This window comes from Oncorhynchus mykiss, chromosome 4 (assembly GCF_057628025.1).
Source record: "Oncorhynchus mykiss isolate SJ-2025 chromosome 4, ASM5762802v1, whole genome shotgun sequence".
NCBI lineage: Eukaryota > Metazoa > Chordata > Actinopteri > Salmoniformes > Salmonidae > Oncorhynchus > Oncorhynchus mykiss.
Window position 1 is genome coordinate 74151275 of NC_143025.1, and position 18726 is coordinate 74170000.

Below are 18726 nucleotides of genomic sequence, written 5' to 3' on the forward strand. Positions count from 1 at the left end.
GGAGAGAGAGAGACGGAGAGAGAGAGACGGAGAGAAAGAGACGGAGAGCGAGAGACGTAGAGAGAGAGACGGAGAGAGAGAAAGACGGGGAGAGAGAAAGACGGGGAGAGAGAGAGAGACGGGGAGAGAGAGAGACGGGGAGAGAGAGAGACGGGGAGAGAGAGAGACGGAGAGAGAGAGAGACGGGGAGAGAGAGAGACGGGGAGAGAGAAAGACGGGGAGAGAGAGAGACGAGGAGAGAAAGATGGGGAGAGAGAAAGACGGGGAGAGAGAGAGACGGAGAGAGAGAGACGGGGAGAGAGAGACGGGGAGAGAGAGACGGGGAGAGAGAAAGACGGGGAGAGAGAGAGAGAGAAAGACCGAGAGAAAGAAAGACAGAGAGAGATAGACAGAGAGAGAAAGACAGGGAGCGAGAGACGGGGAGAGAGAAAGACGGGGAGAGAAAAAGACGGAGAGAGAAAAAGACGGAGAGAGAGAGAGAGACGGAGAGAGAGACGGTTAGAGAGAGAGACGGACAGAGAGAAAGACGGAGAGAGAAAGACGGGGAGAGAGAGAGACGGAGAGAGAGAGACGGGGAGAGAGAGACGGGGAGAGAGAAAGACGGGGAGAGAGAAAGACGGGGAGAGAGAAAGACGGGGAGAGAGAGAGACGGGAGGGAGAGAGACGGGAGAGAGAAAGACAGAGAGAGACGGGGAGAGAGAGAGACGGGGAGAGAGAAAGACGGGGAGAGAGAGAGAGAGAAAGACAGAGAGAAAGAAAGATGGGGAGAGAGAAAGTTATCTAGGTCAGGAAGAAAGTCTGTCAGAGAGCAAAAGGGAAGAAAGTGAGAGAGAATTGTTTTATTTTTTTTATTTAACCTTTATTTAACTAGGCAAGTCAGTTAAGAACAAATTCTTATTTACAAGGACGGCCTGCCGGGGAACAGTGGGTTACCTGCCTTGTTCAGGGGCAGAATGGCAGATTTTTACATTGTCAGCTCGGGGATTCGATCCAGCAACCTTTTGGTTACTGGCCCAATGCTCTAACTACTAGGCTACCTGCCACCCCGAATGGTACACATAAGAGAGAGAGATGGAAAGGTAGAGAGAAGGATGGTGACCCTCGTTTGACTTGTTGTCTTAGGAATATCACAGTAGTGTTTACACAGTCAAACTTTTCAAGGCTTCTGTAAGCACAGAATAACCTTGCTAAGTTCTAGAATGTGTGAAGAATAATGTTTGTGCTCTCCCACTCTGACGACAGAACGCTCAACACACACATTCCAGACATTATTACACTCAACTTCAGCTTGTTACTTCTCGGGAGAGAACCACATCGACTGTGGAGGAGGACTGTAGGTCCTGTTGTGAAACACCTTGTTAAGTGAAGCTACACTCATTTTGAAAGCTTCCAGACATTTTTCAATGTAGATCTGTCAGGAAACAACACACTTAACATGGACATGCTTAGTGATCAATCATAGGAGGTATTTGCGTGGTTTCTCGTAAAGGAGTATTTTACAGTCCACACAGGATAGGGGGTGTTTGTTGTCCCTGCTGTAACTGATACTGGGCTGTGTTAGCCCGTAGCTCCACTCTGGCTCCTAGACGACTTATAAACACTGTTCGCTCTCCTCCTCCACATACTCTCACTCTCTCCTCTCTTTAGCATTCATCTCCCTCTTCCCTGGTTCTCTCTCTCTCTTTCTCTCTCTCTCTCTCTCTCTCTCTCTCTCTTTCTCTCTCTCTCTCTCTCTCTCTCTCTCTCTCTCTCTCTCTCTCTCTCTCTCGTTCTCTTGCCCCCCCCCCCCCCCCCCCCCCCCACACTCTCTCGGTACTGTTGATCATTCTGTGAGACCAGCTAGGTCATTGAGGTTGATTTAGGTTTGAGCACATCGGAGGGCAAAAGCAACTTTCCACAGACCAGGTGTGTGTGTCCACACTAACAGGTGTGTGTGTCCACACTAACAGGTGTGCGTCCAAACTAACAGGTGTGTGTCCACACTAACAGGTGTGTGTGTGTCCACACTGACGTGTGTGTGTCCACACTAACAGGTGTGTGTCCACACTAACAGGTGTGTGTGTCCACACTAACAGGTGTGTGTGTCCACACTAACAGGTGTGTGTGTCCAGACTATCAGGTGTGTGTGTCCACACTATCAGGTGTGTGTGTCCACACTATCAGGTGTGTGTGTCCACACTATCAGGTGTGTGTGTCCACACTATCAGGTGTGTGTGTCCACACTATCAGGTGTGTGTGTCCACACTAACAGGTGTGTGTCCACACTAACAGGTGTGTGTGTCCACACTAACAGGTGTGTGTGTCCACACTAACAGGTGTGTACCTTTGTGTCTATCTCATGCTCCCTGTCCTTTACCTCCTGTAAGTGAGAGCAAGTGTTTAGATAAGCCTTTTAAGTGTCCTCACCGTAAGCTCTCTACCTCTACCCTTCTCCCTCTGTTTTCTCTCTCTGTTTTCTCTCTCTCTGTTTCCTCTCTCTGTTTTCTCTCTCTGTTTTCTCTCTTTCCTCTCCTCCATATGCCGTAGTTCCCATGGTAAGCTCTCTACCTCTACCCTTCTCTCTCTGTTTTCTCTCTCTTTCCTCTCCTCCATATGCCATAGTTCCCATGGTAAGCTCTCTACCTCTACCCTTCTCTCTCTTTCTCTCTCTGTTTTCTCTCTCTTTCCTCTCCTCCATATGCCGTAGTTCCCATGGTTTTAGTGGGTGCGGATCAAATCCCAGATTTCCATTGAAGCTCCTCAGCCCTCCGTTCCTCTCTGATCCAGCCAGGGAATTACAGGCAGATGTGCCTTAGTCTTCTAAGCCACACAGTATGGCCTCCCTCTATCTTTCATTCTCTCTCTCTTTCTCCCTCCATCTCTATCAGCTCTAGTCAATAGCTCTGCATCTTCCCTCTGTAATGGTCCTAATCCAATTAGCTGTAGTAATGTTGCCCAACTTTTACCTCCTGCTTCCTCAAAGCTGTGCTGCTGTGTGTGTGTGTGTGTTTACCCCTGGTGTTTGCCTCTGTGTGAGTGATTTTGTTGTTGTTTTACAGCCACTTAAAGACATGGGTTGTATCAAACCCCAGGGAAAGTCATAATCGCCCAACACATTCTCCCCCCTAAGGCTTCTTCCAGTGGATTTCCTCACAGTTGTTGTTGAAATTGTCTCGCTCGCATGTTGGACTTGCTAATTTCCCGCCATTTAATCGACTTGGACTTGCATCTCAAAAACACACAGGGCGCATATTCCTGTCTGCATACATAGTGCCTCATCAGAAGTGCTGTTACAGGGGAAAATGGCATATGTTAATATTTTTATTAAGTATAGCACACTTCAAAGGCTTCTCCTCATGAATATTCGGGGTTGTATTATTGTTATTTTTTTCCCCTTCGGCAGCCGCCTGATGTGTCTACATGTGATGCACACACCGTATATCTGTTGGTAGTGCCTGTCTCTGTAGGCCTACACACAGAGCCAGGTATAGACCTAACGTATCTGTATGATTGTAGTTTCAGAGCTACACCCCCCCCGCCCCGTCCCTTCTTTTCTCTTTTCGTTATTTTCTTGTTCCTTCTCTCCATTCACGTGAGAGCCACATGTTTCCACCATCCGACTCTGACAGGTAGAACGTTTTGCTAGGAAAGTGCTGCATTACTTAAACCTTTGACCCCTCTTTCTCTCCCTTCTCTCTTTCCACAACCCTCTCTCTTTTCTGCTTCCTCTTCCCCCTCTCTGGATTTGGGCATTTCTCTCTGTCCACATGTTACCTCCGCTACGTCTGCCCCTCTCTCCACCCCCCTCCCACCATTCTCTCTCTGTGTATCAGTAGAGGCCTCAGGAAATGGGTGTGTGCTGAGTTAGTTTAGCGAGTGGAGTGGGACCTGTAAAGAGGGAGGGAGAGAGAGGAGAAAAGGAAGAGGAGGGGTGGAAAGGGAGGATGCTGATTAAAATAATGGAAAGAGCCGAGTCACTGGCTGGTGAAAAGGAGTGAAAGAGAGAACCGAGAGGAAGGGACGGATAGCAGATTAGAGGTAATGAAAACTGAGGGAGATAAAGACAAAAAGTTGAACTCCAAAAGTTATACAAATCAGCGGGAAGAGAGAAGATAAAGACAAACTTCTACCATTTCCACCCTGCAAGGAGAACATACTGGACGGACTCCAGAATGTAGAGGCCAGCTTGCCAGACTCTTTCTCAGGATCATTACTCTGATCAGTGGCTTCTCTCCCTGGACACGTGACCTAGGGCTCCAGAGGGAAGGGGACATTCTTTCACTAACTGGCTCTGACTTGGCTGTGATTAGCAGGGTGTGAGAGAGGGAGTCCAGGCTGGGGTAGGGCGCTGGGGGCTCGTAGTAGAGCTACGACGGCATGCCCCTGTCTCGCTCACACAGTGTAAGAGTGTGTGTAGGTGTGTGTGTGTTTCCTCTGCAGTGTGTTAGCATTGCCTCGTTGAAAGAGGAAGGAGAGGTCGGCAGACCGTGTGCCTCTGTGTTTCTGCCTTGTTCCTGCGGCAGGCCCAGAGGGCTTTTTTATCTGGGTAATTGAGAACAAACACTCGGCCCTACCCCGGGCTGGAGTGTAAACAGCTTCCTTAGTGACGAGAAGCAGTGGAGGAGGAAAGGGAAGAAGGGAAGGGAAAAAAACAATAGGGAAGTTCAAGGAGAGGCTGGAATACTTCTTCAACCCTCAGCCCCTCAGACTTTCCACGTCAGTCTACAAACCTCTCTTGACAGGACTTGGATAGTTTCCTCCAGACCTCCACACCTGACCTCTGGAATTCTACCCCAGCTGAAGGACTTATTCCCCAGCCTATAGACCTCAGGCAGCCTCTTACCTCCTACCTCCAGGAGCTCCAGCCTCAGCCCAGCTCTCGGGACGTCCAACCCCAGGCTTGAGGCATGACAGCAGGCTAGCCCTGGCCCCCTTCTCAGCCTCTGTTCCATCAAAGAGGATGCTTCTACCATGTAGCCTAGTAGGGCGAAAACACACACTGACACACACACACAGGCAACGAAGGGTGTGTGAAGTGTGTATGTCGCCGGGTTGGAGAGCACGAATTGGATTTTACCTTGTTTTGAGCACTGGATTTAATTGTATTTGGAGAACTGGATTCGACAATATTTGGATTGGATTTGACCGTGTTTTGAGTACTGACCTTGACTGTGTTTTGAGTACTGACCTTGACTGTGTTTTGAGTACTGACCTTGACCGTGTTTTGAGTACTGACCTTGACCGTGTTTTGAGTACTGACCTTGACTGTGTTTTGAGTACTGACCTTGACTGTGTTTTGAGTACTGACCTTGACTGTGTTTTGAGTACTGACCTTGACTGTGTTTTGAGTACTGACCTTGACTGTGTTTTGAGTACTGACCTTGACTGTGTTTTGAGTACTGACCTTGACTGTGTTTTGAGTACTGACCTTGACTGTGTTTTGAGTACTGACCTTGACCGTGTTTTGAGAGCTGGTTTTGACCGTAACCACTGGAGGACTTTCCAAACCCGCGCGACTCCTCGGTGCCCTTTGACCTCAGAGACGATGTAGAGGGGAGAGGGAGGAGACTAATTCTGGAGCCGAAGATGATTGGCTTGAACTTCAGCTTGCAGGAGCTGCTCAGGAAATTTGAAGAGGTAGATTTGAGATGTTTGACATCTTTTTGAGCTCCCGTTGAGACAAACTGAAAGGTTGTTTATTTTTGATGCCACAGATGAGAACCCAGCCTCATACTAAATCACTGTAGTCAAACACGTGAAGGTCAGCTCACCTGTTACTGTCAGCCAAAGACCTTCACTTCTCTTCTAGCTGGAGACTCTGCTGACATTTACTGTCTCTCCGTTCTCTCCATCTCCCTCGCTCCCTCTGTCTATGTAGTATCAGGTGAAGAAGTCTGCTGAGTGAGTCTGAGGTTTATGAAGTATGAGGAGTAATTATTGAACTCATGAAAGCTTTTTATTGTGGTAGCAGCGTTATTACCAGCCAGAGTCTGCAGGGGAACACACAGGGAGACTGAGATTCTTAGTGTTTTACTCTCTGACGTCAGAAACGCTGTAGTGTCGTATTATTCAGCTTTTGCCACTTTGTGCGTTCAAGGTGCATGAGTGTGTATTTGTTTACCAAAGCTGCTTGTTGATGTGCCACGTTAACCTAACTTTAGTTTCTTAGTCTGTGTCTCCGTGTGTGTCTCCGTGTGTGTGAGTGTGTGTCTCCGTGTGTGTGTGTCTCCGTGTGTGTGTCTCCGTGTGTGTGAGTGTGTGTCTCCGTGTGTGTGTGTTTGTGTGTGTCTCCGTGTGTGTGTGTGTCTCCGTGTGTGTCTCCGTGTGTGTCTCCGTGTGTGTCTCCGTGTGTGTCTCCGTGTTTGTGTGTCTCTGTGTGTGTGTCTCCGTGTGTGTGTTTTTGTGTGTCTCCGTGTGTGTGTTTGTGTGTGTCTCCGTGTGTGTGTGAGGGTAATAATAATTAGGTGGGTGCTTATATTTGTCCTATTTCACACATGTACACGTGTGTATTAATACGCATGTGTGAATTGGAAATATTTTTTTTTGCATATCCCAACTGTCCCTGAGACACCCTCAGAGAGTGGGGTCACAGCCGTTATCAGCTGTCCCTGAGAAACCCTCAGAGAGTGGGGTCACAGCCGTTATCAGCTGTCCCTGAGACACCCTCAGAGAGTGGGGTCACAGCCGTTACCAGCTGTCCCTGAGACACCCTCAGAGAGTGGGGTCACAGCCAAGGGCACATCAAAAGATATTTCACCTTGTCGGGGATTGGAATTAGCGACCTTTGGGTTACTCCAACTGCTGGGCTACATGCCACCTGCACTGTGTTTGTCAGTCAGCTATTCCTCTGATAGGTACATTTCTAATGCCAGGTTCCTCTGATAGGTACATTTCTAATGCCAGGTTCCTCTGATAGGTACATTTCTAATGCCAGGTTCCTCTGAAAACCCAAATAGGTGGAACATTAGGCCCCCCAGGGACTGTATCTGTTGTCTGGGCTGCTCACATCCTGCCAATCTTCCATTCATTACTGGGTGTGTCAGGGACAAAATCCATTATCCACTATCCTCATGCTGCTCTGCGCTAGAAGAGAAGAGGACGTGACTTTGATGTGTGTGTGCCACTGCTATCATATGGACATGGTTCATCTATTCCTAAACACAGCAGAGGTATTGTCATGTTCTTCCAGTAGCGGTTCAGCCATGGAATGTGTGTGTGTCTCCTCGCCGTAGAAATTGCAGACATATGTGACCCTCATCTCCAGAGTCCTCATTAGAATAACGCTGTAAGTGCCGTGCTGGCGCTAAACCTGTTGATTGGAATCTAAATCAGACCAGTAAATCAAACATGGACTTATATGAATGACCACTGTCATGCAGCTGACGTGGCAGACCTGGCAGTACAGAGAAGTGTGTGTTCATGTCGTGTGTGTGTGTGTTGGCTACTGGTATGTGTTTAGCCTGATATTGCTGTGTACCTAAGACTAGGTAGAGGAATCATATTTGGCCTTTCTCTCAAAGTATCCAATCACAAGGCAGCACTCAATCAATGACCAGACTATTTGATGCCACAAATATGTGTGTGTGTTTTTGTCAGAATGCATGTACACGTTCATGCATCACCTTTGCCACCACTTAATGAGAAGGAGCTTCCACTGGAAGAAAATGTGTTCAAGAGGGGAAGCCGTTTGGGAATGAGCTAGAACCAATGATGTGTATAAGCCCTGGATGACTGGCAGGGCTGTTGTTTTGAAGCCACTGCGCAGCCATTTTGCTACTTGTCCTCCATTATAAAAAAGTATTTTGGAAGCTATACGAATGTCTGCATTTGTTTTTGCCAAATACATTGTATTACAGACACCTTAATGCATACATTTATATCATATTATGCAAACATAAACAACAATAATATATTAAAACATATTCCTTAAAGTACTAATATTAAAGTACTAATATTACTGTCCCAACTACAACAATAAAATACTCATTTTGTCCTTCTCCTTCTGAGGAGGGCAGCCGATGGATTTAAAGCCTCCATTGGCCAATACATAGCATCAGCAATCCAGGGTTTATACACATCATTGTCTGGAACATATCCAACTGACTCACTGGCACAACATCTCACTCACACACACACACACACACACACACACACACACACACACACACACACACACACACACACACACACACTGCCTCTCCCCCCCTCCCTCTCTCTGAAGTATCTATCCTTATGACCTTCAGTCATTAGATTTGTGGTGGGGAGATAGTTGACTGTGATAGTAGAGCCCATTCACCCTTTATCCCTTCTCCCTAATAACTGACTTCCTTTCCTCAGGACCTTGCTATGTGAATGACAGGGGTTGCTCGTTGGGTATGGCAGACAGACAGCCTACCATACTGTGTGACGTGTATACTGGCCTCTCTAAAAACATGCTTCACCTAATGTCACGTGTTGTTGTCATGTGCAGTCACCAGTCGGTGAAGTAATGTTTTGCCTGCATTCTATTGGTTTCTAGCTCTGCATTAATTTCAGTTTGGCTGTGTGTGTGTGTGTCTTTTATCTCCCCCACTTAAAATTGGCCCGTGCTCAGGGAAGTCCCATGGAGAAATGGAGCAGTTTTACTTGTCTAAAAATAAAGCATTTGAAAGAATCCTCCTCTTGTGTCAGTCTCCCGATGGTGGTCCACACACACGACAAGCCACAGTGGTAGTCTGTACTGATGGGGGTGGAAGAGTGGACGACAGGTTAGCCAGAGAGAAAAAGTTTCCAAATTAAACCAGGGGAACACTCACACATTCAAATACTCACACCACACCCTCATCTAAATTCTTAATCTGTAGGGCCCACTCTCTGCCTTACTTCAGGGCCCAGGGTCCCTCTCTGAATCTCTCACACACACACACACACACACTGACACACACTGACACACACACTGACACACACACACACCGGTCTCGTCTGGCATTGCGTAGCATACCATTAGCCTACATTAGCGTTGATTAGGGGAGCATAGCGTATTATTAGCTTAGCTTACTTTCATGTAGCAGAACATAGAACTTCATAAGTACGGAGACCTGGGTCGCTTGGTTCGGGTGTGGAAGGGGTTTAGAATGAATTGTTTCTCGCTTGGGAGGCTGAGGACAGTTGAAAGTAGCTAGAGGACATTTGAAAGATGTCTAAAATGCTCTGCCCTCTCTGTTTCGCTGGCTCTGCAACACACACACACACACACTCATCAAGACCAGATAGCACGTGTGTTCTCTCTCTCCCTCCCCTCTCTTCCTCCCCACCATCTTAAAGCTAATAGAAAGGGATTGATGTTTTGATTTGACTTTTTAATGCTGTATGTATGTAACACAGTTGTAACTGTACAACACAGACTTGTTGAAAGTAAAACCTTTCTCTCCTTCGCTGTTTCTCTGTAGGATATCCAGGCGGAAATCGATGCTCATAATGATATCTATAAGAGTATGGACGGGAACAGGCCCAGGATGGTCAAGGCCTTGGGGACCTCTGAGGAGGCTGTGTTTCTACAGCACAGACTGGACGACATGAACCAGCGCTGGAGCGACCTCAAAACCAAGTCGGCCAACATACGGTCAGTACTACTGTATAATATACTGACAACATTCAGTCAGTACTACTGTATAATATACTGACAACATTCAGTCTGTACCATAACATTAAACAACACATCTCTGCTAACACACAGTGCATTCGGAAAGTATTCAGACCCCTTGACTTTTTCCACATTTTGTTACGTTACCACCTTATTCTAAAATGTATTCAATTGTTTTTCCCCCCTCATCAATCTACACATAATACCCCATAATGACAAAGCAAAAACAGGTTTTTAGAAATGTTGGCAAATTTATAACAAATGAAAAACGGAAATATCACATTTACATACAGTTAGTATTTTCAGACCCTTTACTCAGCACTTTGTTGAAGCACCTTTGGCAGCAATTACAGCTTCGAGTCTTCTTGGGTAGGATGCTACAAGCTTGGCACACCTACAGTATATTTGGGGAGTTTCTCCCATTCTTCTCTACAGATCCTCTCAAGCTCTGTCAGGTTGGAGGGGGAGGGTCACTGCACAGCTATTTTCAGGTCTCTCCAGAGATGTTCGATCGGGTTCAAGTCCAGGCTCTCGCTGGGCCACTCAGACATTCAGAGACTTGTCCTAAAGCCACTCCTGCATTGTCTTGGTTGTGTGCTTAGGGTCGTTGTCCTGTTGAAAGGAGAACCTTTGCCCCAGTCTTAGGTACTGAGCACTTTGGAGCAGGTTTTCATCAAGGATCTCTCTGTACTTTGCTCCGTTCATCTTTCCCTCGGTCCTGACTAGTCTCCCAGTCCCCGCTTCTGGAAAACATCCCCACAGCATGATGCTGCCACCACCATGCTTCACTGTAGGAATGGTGCCAGGTTTCCTCCAGGCGTGACGCTTGGCATTCACACCACTGTGTCAACAGTGGACTAATGAAACAAATACCATAAGATATTCTTTGAGTGGTATTTTCCTTTTAAAATAACTGTCCAGTGAAAATCTCACCTTTTCATACACAAATAATGTTGTTGCCCCATCGTATACTCGTATTTGTGGCCAAAGCATAAAAGTTTAAAACAATGCTTGCTATTTCCTGATAGAGGATGATGTCGTCCTCCTGAGGAGAATGAGCTGGCCAATCAGTGGGCTACTTGCATGAATATTTTTAATGACGGGTATGTGCACATATCATTCTGCGGTTGGGGTTTCCAACACAGAAAAGCTGATTTTAACAAAAATGGCAATGAACTATTTGACTCACATTGTAATTAATTATAGGTCATATTACAAATAAATCTGGAAACACTGGACAGTTACTTTAAAGCATCCACTGGACCTACTGCAGTGCTGGTCTACACTCTCTTATTTATAGTTGACCATGATTAATGCATTACAATCAATAATCATTCCCATTTAGATATGCAAAGGAGTGTATGTCATAACCATGCTGACTGGTTTGTTGTGTAATATTTATGTACGTGAAACCATTCCATAAACTCTAGCTAGAATATGAATGCTTTGCTTTGGACATGAAATATGCCCTCTGTGAGACATTGACTGAGCCAATACTGTGCCACATAACTCTACAAGGCCTGGACAGTGGAGGAGCGGCCACAACCTTGGCATAAATAAAGAGAGAGATGGGTGGTTGTGGTGAGGAAGAGAGGGTTGTGGTGAGGAAGAGAGGGTTGTGGTGAAGAGGAAGAGAGGGTTGTGGTGAGGAAGAGAGGGTTGTGGTGAAGAGGAAGAGAGGGTTGTGTTGAAGAAGAAGAGAGGGTTGTGTTGAAGAAGAAGAGAGGGTTGTGGTGAGGAAGAGAGGGTTGTGAAGAGGAAGAGAGGGTTGTGGTGAGGACGAGAGGGTTGTGAAGAGGAAGAGAGGGTTGTGGTGAGGAAGAGAGGGTTGTGAAGAGGAAGAGAGGGTTGTGGTGAAGTGGAAGAGAGGGTTGTGAAGCGGAAGAGAGGGTTGTGGTGAATAGGAAGAGAGGGTTGTGGTGAAGAGGAAGAGAGGGTTGTGGTGAAGAGGAAGAGAGGGTTGTGGTGAAGAGGAAGAGAGGGTTGTGGTGAAGCGGAAGAGAGGGTTGTGGTGAAGAAGAAGAGAGGGTTGTGGTGAAGGGGAAGAGAGGGTTGTGGTGAAGGGGAAGAGAGGGTTGTGGTGAAGCGGAAGAGAGGGTTGTGGTGAAGAGGAAGAGAGGGTTGTGAAGTGGAAGAGAGGGTTGTGGTGAAGAGGAAGAGAGGGTTGTGGTGAAGCGGAAGAGAGGGTTGTGGTGAAGAGGAAGAGAGGGTTGTGAAGTGGAAGAGAGGGTTGTGGTGAAGAAGAAGAGAGGGTTGTGGTGAAGGGGAAGAGAGGGTTGTGATGAAGGGGAAGAGAGGGTTGTGGTGAAGAAGAAGAGAGAGTTATGGTGAAGGGGAAGAGGGTTGTGGTGAAGAAGAAGAGAGGGTTGTGGTGAAAAGGAAGAGAGGGTTGTGGTGAAGAGGAAGAGAGGGTTGTGGTGAAGAGGAAGAGAGGGTTGTGGTGAAGAGGAAGAGAGGGTTATGGTGAAGAGGAAGAGAGAGTTATGGTGAAGGGGAAGAGAGGGCTGTGGTGAAGAGGAAGAGAGGGTTGTGGTGAAGAGGAAGAGAGTGTTGTGGTGAAGGGGAAGAGAGGGTTGTGAAGGGGAAGAGAGGGTTGTGGTGAAGAAGAAGAGAGAGTTATGGTGAAGGGGAAGAGGGTTGTGGTGAAGAAGAAGAGAGGGTTGTGGTGAAAAGGAAGAAAGGGTTGTGGTGAAGAGGAAGAGAGAGTTATGGTGAAGGGGAAGAGAGGGTTGTGGTGAAGAAGAAGAGAGGGTTGTGGTGAAGGGGAAGAGAGGGTTGTGGTGAGGAAGAGAGGGTTGTGGTGAGGAAGAGAGGGTTGTGAAGAGGAACAGAGGGTTGAGAAGAGGAAGAGAGGGTTGAGAAGAGGAAGAGAGGGTTGTGAAGCAGAAGAGGGGGTTGTGGTGAAGGGGAAGAGAGGGTTGTGGTGAAGAGGAAGAGAGGGTTGTGGTGAAGAGGAAGAGAGGGTTGTGGTGAAGCGGAAGAGAGGGTTGTGGTGAAGAAGAAGAGAGGGTTGTGGTGAAGGGGAAGAGAGGGTTGTGAAGGGGAAGATAGGGTTGTGGTGAAGAAGAAGAGAGTTATGGTGAAGGGGAAGAGGGTTGTGGTGAAGAAGAAGAGAGGGTTGTGGTGAAAAGGAAGATAGGGTTGTGGTGAAGAGGAAGAGAGGGTTGTGGTGAAGAGGAAGAGAGGGTTATGGTGAAGAAGAAGAGAGGGTTGTGGTGAAAAGGAAGATAGGGTTGTGGTGAAGAAGAAGAGAGGGTTGTGGTGAAGAGGAAGAGAGGGTTGTGGTGAGGAAGAGAGGGTTGTGGTGAGGAAGAGAGGGTTGTGAAGAGGAACAGAGGGTTGAGAAGAGGAAGAGAGGGTTGAGAAGAGGAAGAGAGGGTTGTGAAGAGGAAGAGAGGGTTGTGAAGCAGGAGAGGGGGTTGTGAAGCGGAAGAGAGGGTTGTGGTGAGGAAGAGAGGGTTGTGGTGAAGTGGAAGAGAGGGTTGTGAAGCAGAAGAGAGGGTTGTGAAGCAGAAGAGAGGGTTGTGGTGAAGTGGAAGAGAGGGTTGTGGTGAGGAAGAGAGGGTTGTGGTGAAGAGGAAGAGAGGGTTGTGAAGCAGAAGAGAGGGTTGTGGTGAAGTGGAAGAGAGGGTTGTGGTGAGGAATAGAGGGTTGTGGTGAGGAAGAGAGGGTTGTGGTGATGAAGAGAGGGTTGTGGTGAGGACGAGAGGGTTGTGAAGCGGAAGAGAAGGTTGTGGTGAGGAAGAGAGGGTTGTGGTGAAGCAGAAGAGAGGGTTGTGAGCAGAAGAGAGGATTGTGAAGCGGAAGAGAGGGTTGTGGTGAAGTGGAAGAGAGGGTTGTGGTGAGGAAGAGAGGGTTGTGGTGAGGACGAGAGGGTTTTGAAGCGGAAGAGAAGGTTGTGGTGAGGAAGAGAGGGTTGTGGTGAGGAAGAGAGGGTTGTGAAGAGGAAGAGAGGGTTGAGAAGAGGAAGAGAGGGTTGTGTTGAGGACGAGAGGGTTGTGAAGAGGAAGAGAAGGTTGTGGTGAGGAAGAGAGGGTTGTGGTGAGGAAGAGAGGGTTGTGGTGAGGAAGAGAGGGTTGTGGTGAGGAAGAGAGGGTTGTGGTGAGGACGAGAGGGTTGTGAAGAGGAAGAGAAGGTTGTGGTGAGGAAGAGAGGGTTGTGGTGAGGAAGAGAGGGTTGTGAAGAGGAAGAGAGGGTTGTGAAGAGGAAGAGCCGGTTGTGAAGGGGAAGAGGGGGTTGTGAAGCGGAAGAGAGGGTTGTGGTGAAATGGAAGAGAGGGTTGTGGTGAAGTGGAAGAGAGGGTTGTGAAGGGGAAGAGAGGGTTGTGGTGAAGTGGAAGAGAGGGTTGTGAATAGGAAGAGAGGGTTGTGGTGAGGAAGAGAGGGTTATGGTGAAGTGGAAGAGAGGGTTGTGAATAGGAAGAGAGGGTTGTGAATAGGAAGAGAGGGTTGTGGTGAAGTGGAAGAGAGGGTTGTGAAGGGGAAGAGAGTGTTGTGGAAGAGAGGGTTGTGGTGAAGAGGAAGAGAGAGATATGGTGAAGTGGAAGAGAGGGTTGTGGTGAGGAAGAGAGGATTGTGAAGAGGAAGAGAGGGTTGTGGTGAGGAAGAGAGGGTTGTGAAGGGGAAGAGAGGATTGTGAAGAGGAAGAGAGGGCTGTGGTGAAGGGGAAAAAGGAGTTATGGTGAAGGGGAAGAGAGGGTTGTGGTGAATAGGAAGAGAGGGTTGTGGTGAAGAGGAAGAGAGAGTTATGGTGAAGAGGAAGAGCGAGTTATGGTGAAGGGGAAGAGAGGGTTGTGGTGAAGAAGAAGAGAGGGTTGTGGTGAAAAGGAAGAGAGGGTTGTGGTGAAGAAGAAGAGAGGGTTGTGGTGAAGAGGAAGAGAGGGTTGTGGTGAAGAGGAAGAGAGGGTTGTGGTGAAGAGGAAGAGGGTTGTGGTGAAGAGGAAGAGAGGGTTGTGGTGAAGAGGAAGAGAGGGTTGTGGTGAAGAAGAAGAGAGGGTTGTGGTGAAAAGGAAGAAAGGGTTGTGGTGAAGAGGAAGAGAGGGTTGTGGTGAAGAGGAAGAGAGGGTTGTGGTGAAGAGGAAGAGAGAGTTATGGTGAAGAGGAAGAGAGGGCTGTGGTGAAGAGGAAGAGAGGGTTGTGGTGAAGAGGAAGAGAGAGTTATGGTGAAGAGGAAGAGAGGGTTGTGGTGAAGAGTTGAAACTAGTTAGAAACACTGCAACACCATGTACTCAGTGTTGCCCTATGGGAGAGGGTTAAGGCTGAGCTGTTATCGGGGTGGGTGTGTGTGTGCTGCCGTGTGTGTATTATTTAGGGTTCATTATGTCTTAATTACTGGACATGTATAATTAGAGTAGCTGCTATGGGACTGTGCGGCTGTACATCATGTTCAGAATGTCAAAACAAAGCATTTAAGAACACACACACACAGACACACACACAGACACACAGACACACACACAGACACACACACAGACACACACACTGAATAATAATACACATAATGCTGTATAACCACACACGTTGATTTACAAACACACACACACACCATATATTTTACTATCTTTGTGGGGCCCTTACATTGATTTCCATTTAAAATCTTATTTTCCCTTAAAATAGCCTTTGTCCTTGTGGGGACCACTCCCTCCCTCCCTCCCTCCTGGAGAATTTGTTTTGGCTGCCCTAAAGAGAAGGAAACTCTCTGTGTAACTTTCAGTCTCTTGTTTCCTTGTCTAAATGCTTCCCGATGTTGGACACTTTGAAATATGTCCAGTTGTAATGGTTGACACACCCACCCCAACCTCACCAGTCTAACCATGTTATTCTGTCCTAGTATCCACCTGGAGATGTATAACTGCTTTAACCTTCTGCTTACATGGTGATGGACCTGATCACGGTCATGTTTGAAACTGTTGTAACCATGTTTCAACCATGTCATAACCATCTTTTAACCATGTCATAACCATGGCATAACCATCTTGTAACCATGTCTTAACCATGTCATAACCATCTTGTAACCATGTCATAACCATCTTGTAACCATGTCATAACCATCTTGTAACCATGTTTCAACCATGTCATAACCATCTTTTAACCATGTCATAACCATCTTGTAACCATGTCATAACCATGGCATAACCATCTTGTAACCATGTCTTAACCATGTCATAACCATCTTGTAACCATGTCATAACCATCTTGTAACCATGTTTTAACCATGTCATAACCACCTTGTAACCATGTTTTAACCATGTCATAACCATCTTTTAACCATGTCATAACCATCTTGTAACCACGTCATAACCATCTTGTAACCATGGCATAACCATGGCATAACCATCTTGTAACCATGTTTCAACCATGTCATAACCATCTTGTAACCATGTCTTAACCATGTCATAACCATCTTGTAACCATGTCTTAACCACCTTGTTACCATGTCTTAACCATGTCATAACCATCTTGTAACCATGTCATAACCATCTTGTTACCATGTTTTAACCATGTCATAACCATCTTGTAACCATGTTTTAACCATGTCATAACCATCTTGTAACCATGTCATAACCATCTTGTAACCATGTTTCAACCATGTCATAACCATCTTGTAACCATGTCATAACCATCTTGTAACCATGTTTCAACCATGTCATAACCATCTTGTAACCATGTCATAACCGTCTTGTAACCATGTTTCAACCATGTCATAACCATCTTGTAACCATGTCATAACCATGTCATAACCATCTTGTAACCATGTCATAACCATCTTGTAACCATGTTTCAACCATGTCATAACCATCTTGTAACCATGTCATAACCATCTTGTAACCATGTTTCAACCATGTCATAACCATCTTGTAACCATGTCATAACCGTCTTGTAACCATGTCACAACCATCTTGTAACCATGTTTCAACCATGTCATAACCATTTTGTAAACATGACATAACCATCTTGTAACCATGTCATAACCCTGGTTGTAACTGTAATGTTACTATGTAATGACCCAACCCTGGTTGTAACCGTTATGTTACTATGTAATGACCCAACCCTGGTTGTAACTGTAATGTTACTATGTAATGACCCAACCCTGGTTGTAACTGTAATGTTACTATGTAATGAGCATGTATTTCCAGGGCTCACCTGGTTGTAACCGTAATGTTACTATGTAATGACCCAACCCTGGTTGTAACTGTAATGTTACTATGTAATGACCATGTATTTCCAGGGCTCACCTGGTTGTAACTGTAATGTTACTATGTAATGATCCAACCCTGGTTGTAACTGTAATGTTACTATGTAATAATCCAACCCTGGTTGTAACCGTTATGTTACTATGTAATGACCCAACCCTGGTTGTAACTGTAATGTTACTATGTAATGACCATGTATTTCCAGGGCTCACCTGGTTGTAACTGTAATGTTACTATGTAATGATCCAACCCTGGTTGTAACTGTAATGTTACTATGTAATGATCCAACCCTGGTTGTAACTGTAATGTTACTATGTAATGATCCAACCCTGGTTGTAACTGTAATGTTACTATGTTATGATCCAACCCTGGTTGTAACTGTAATGTTACCATGTAAGGAACCAACCCTAGTTGTAACTGTAATGTTACTATGTAATGACCATGTATTTCCAGGGCTCACCTGGTTGTAACCGTAATGTTACTAAGTAATGACCCAACCCTGGTTGTAACTGTAATGTTACTATGTAATGACCCAACCCTGGTTGTAACCGTAATGTTACTATGTAATGACCCAACCCTGGTTGTAACCGTAATGTTACTATGTTATGACCCAACCCTGGTTGTAACTGTAATGTTACTATGTAATGACCCAACCCTGGTTGTAACCGTAATGTTACTATGTAATGACCCAACCCTGGTTGTAACTGTAATGTTACTATGTTATGACCCAACCCTGGTTGTAACCGTAATGTTACTATGTTATGACCCAACTCTGGTTGTAACCGTAATGTTACTATGTTATGACCCAACTCTGGTTGTAACCGTAATGTTACTATGTAATGACCCAACCCTGGTTGTAACCGTAATGTTACTATGTAATGACCCAACCCTGGTTGTAACCGTAATGTTACTATGTTATGACCCAACCCTGGTTGCAACTGTAATGTTACTATGTAATGACCCAACCCTGGTTGTAACCGTAATGTTACTATGTTATGACCATGTATTTCCAGGGCTCACCTGGAGGCGAGTGCGGAGCGTTGGAGTCGTCTGCTGAGCCTGCTGGAAGAGCTGTGGAGGTGGATCTGTCTGAAGGATGAGGACCTGGCCAAACAGATGCCCATAGGAGGAGATGTCCCCACCCTGCTGCAGCAACACAACCACTGCACGGTCAGTACCAAAGCAATGGTCAATTTGATTACTGCCCTGTCAGTACCATGATGAATACAACCTCTGCCCTGTCAGTACCATGATGAATACAACCTCTGCCCTGTCAGTACCATGATGAATACAACCTCTGCCCTGTCAGTACCATGATGAATACAACCTCTGCCCTGTCAGTACCATGATGAATACAACCTCTGCCCTGTCAGTACCATGATGAATACAACCTCTTCCCTGTCAGTACCATGATGAATACAACCTCTGCCCTGTCAGTACCATGATGAATACAACCTCTGCCCTATCAGTACCATGATGAATACAACCTCTCCTGTCAGTACCATGATGAATACAACCTCTGCCCTGTCAGTACCATGATGAATACAACCTCTGCCCTGTCAGTACCATGATGAATACAACCTCTGCCCTGTCAGTACCATGATGAATACAACCTCTGCCCTGTCAGTACCATGATGAATACAACCTCTGCCCTGTCAGTACGATGATGAATACAACCTCTGCCCTGTCAGTACCATGATGAATACAACCTCTGCCCTGTCAGTACCATGATGAATACAACCTCTGCCCTGTCAGTACCATGTTGAATACAACCTCTGCCCTGTCAGTACCATGATGAATACAACCTCTTCCCTGTCAGTACCATATTGAATACAACTTCTGCCCTGTCAGTACCATGATGAATACAACCTCTGCCCTGTCAGTACCATGATGAATACAACCTCTGCCCTGTCAGTACCATGATGAATACAAC

The 18726-nt window shown here is 46.4% G+C and overlaps 1 protein-coding gene and 1 long non-coding RNA gene across 8 annotated transcripts in view; both read left to right on the plus strand.

Annotated features, from left to right (window-relative positions):
- Positions 1–18726, plus strand: part of utrn (utrophin) — a 329934-nt gene that overhangs the window by 210013 nt on the left and 101195 nt on the right. For all 7 annotated transcript variants that reach the window (XM_036975991.2, XM_090232999.1, XM_036975989.2 and 4 more), the window contains 2 exons: positions 9408–9580; positions 17807–17963. In XM_036975991.2, coding sequence (XP_036831886.2) covers positions 9408–9580; positions 17807–17963 — 330 coding nt within the window. The remainder of the gene's footprint in view (positions 1–9407; positions 9581–17806; positions 17964–18726) is intronic.
- On the plus strand, positions 6603–7789 carry LOC149984139 (uncharacterized). The gene is made up of 2 exons (XR_016495433.1): positions 6603–6833; positions 6865–7789. It is a non-coding gene; the product is annotated as an uncharacterized LOC149984139 (long non-coding RNA).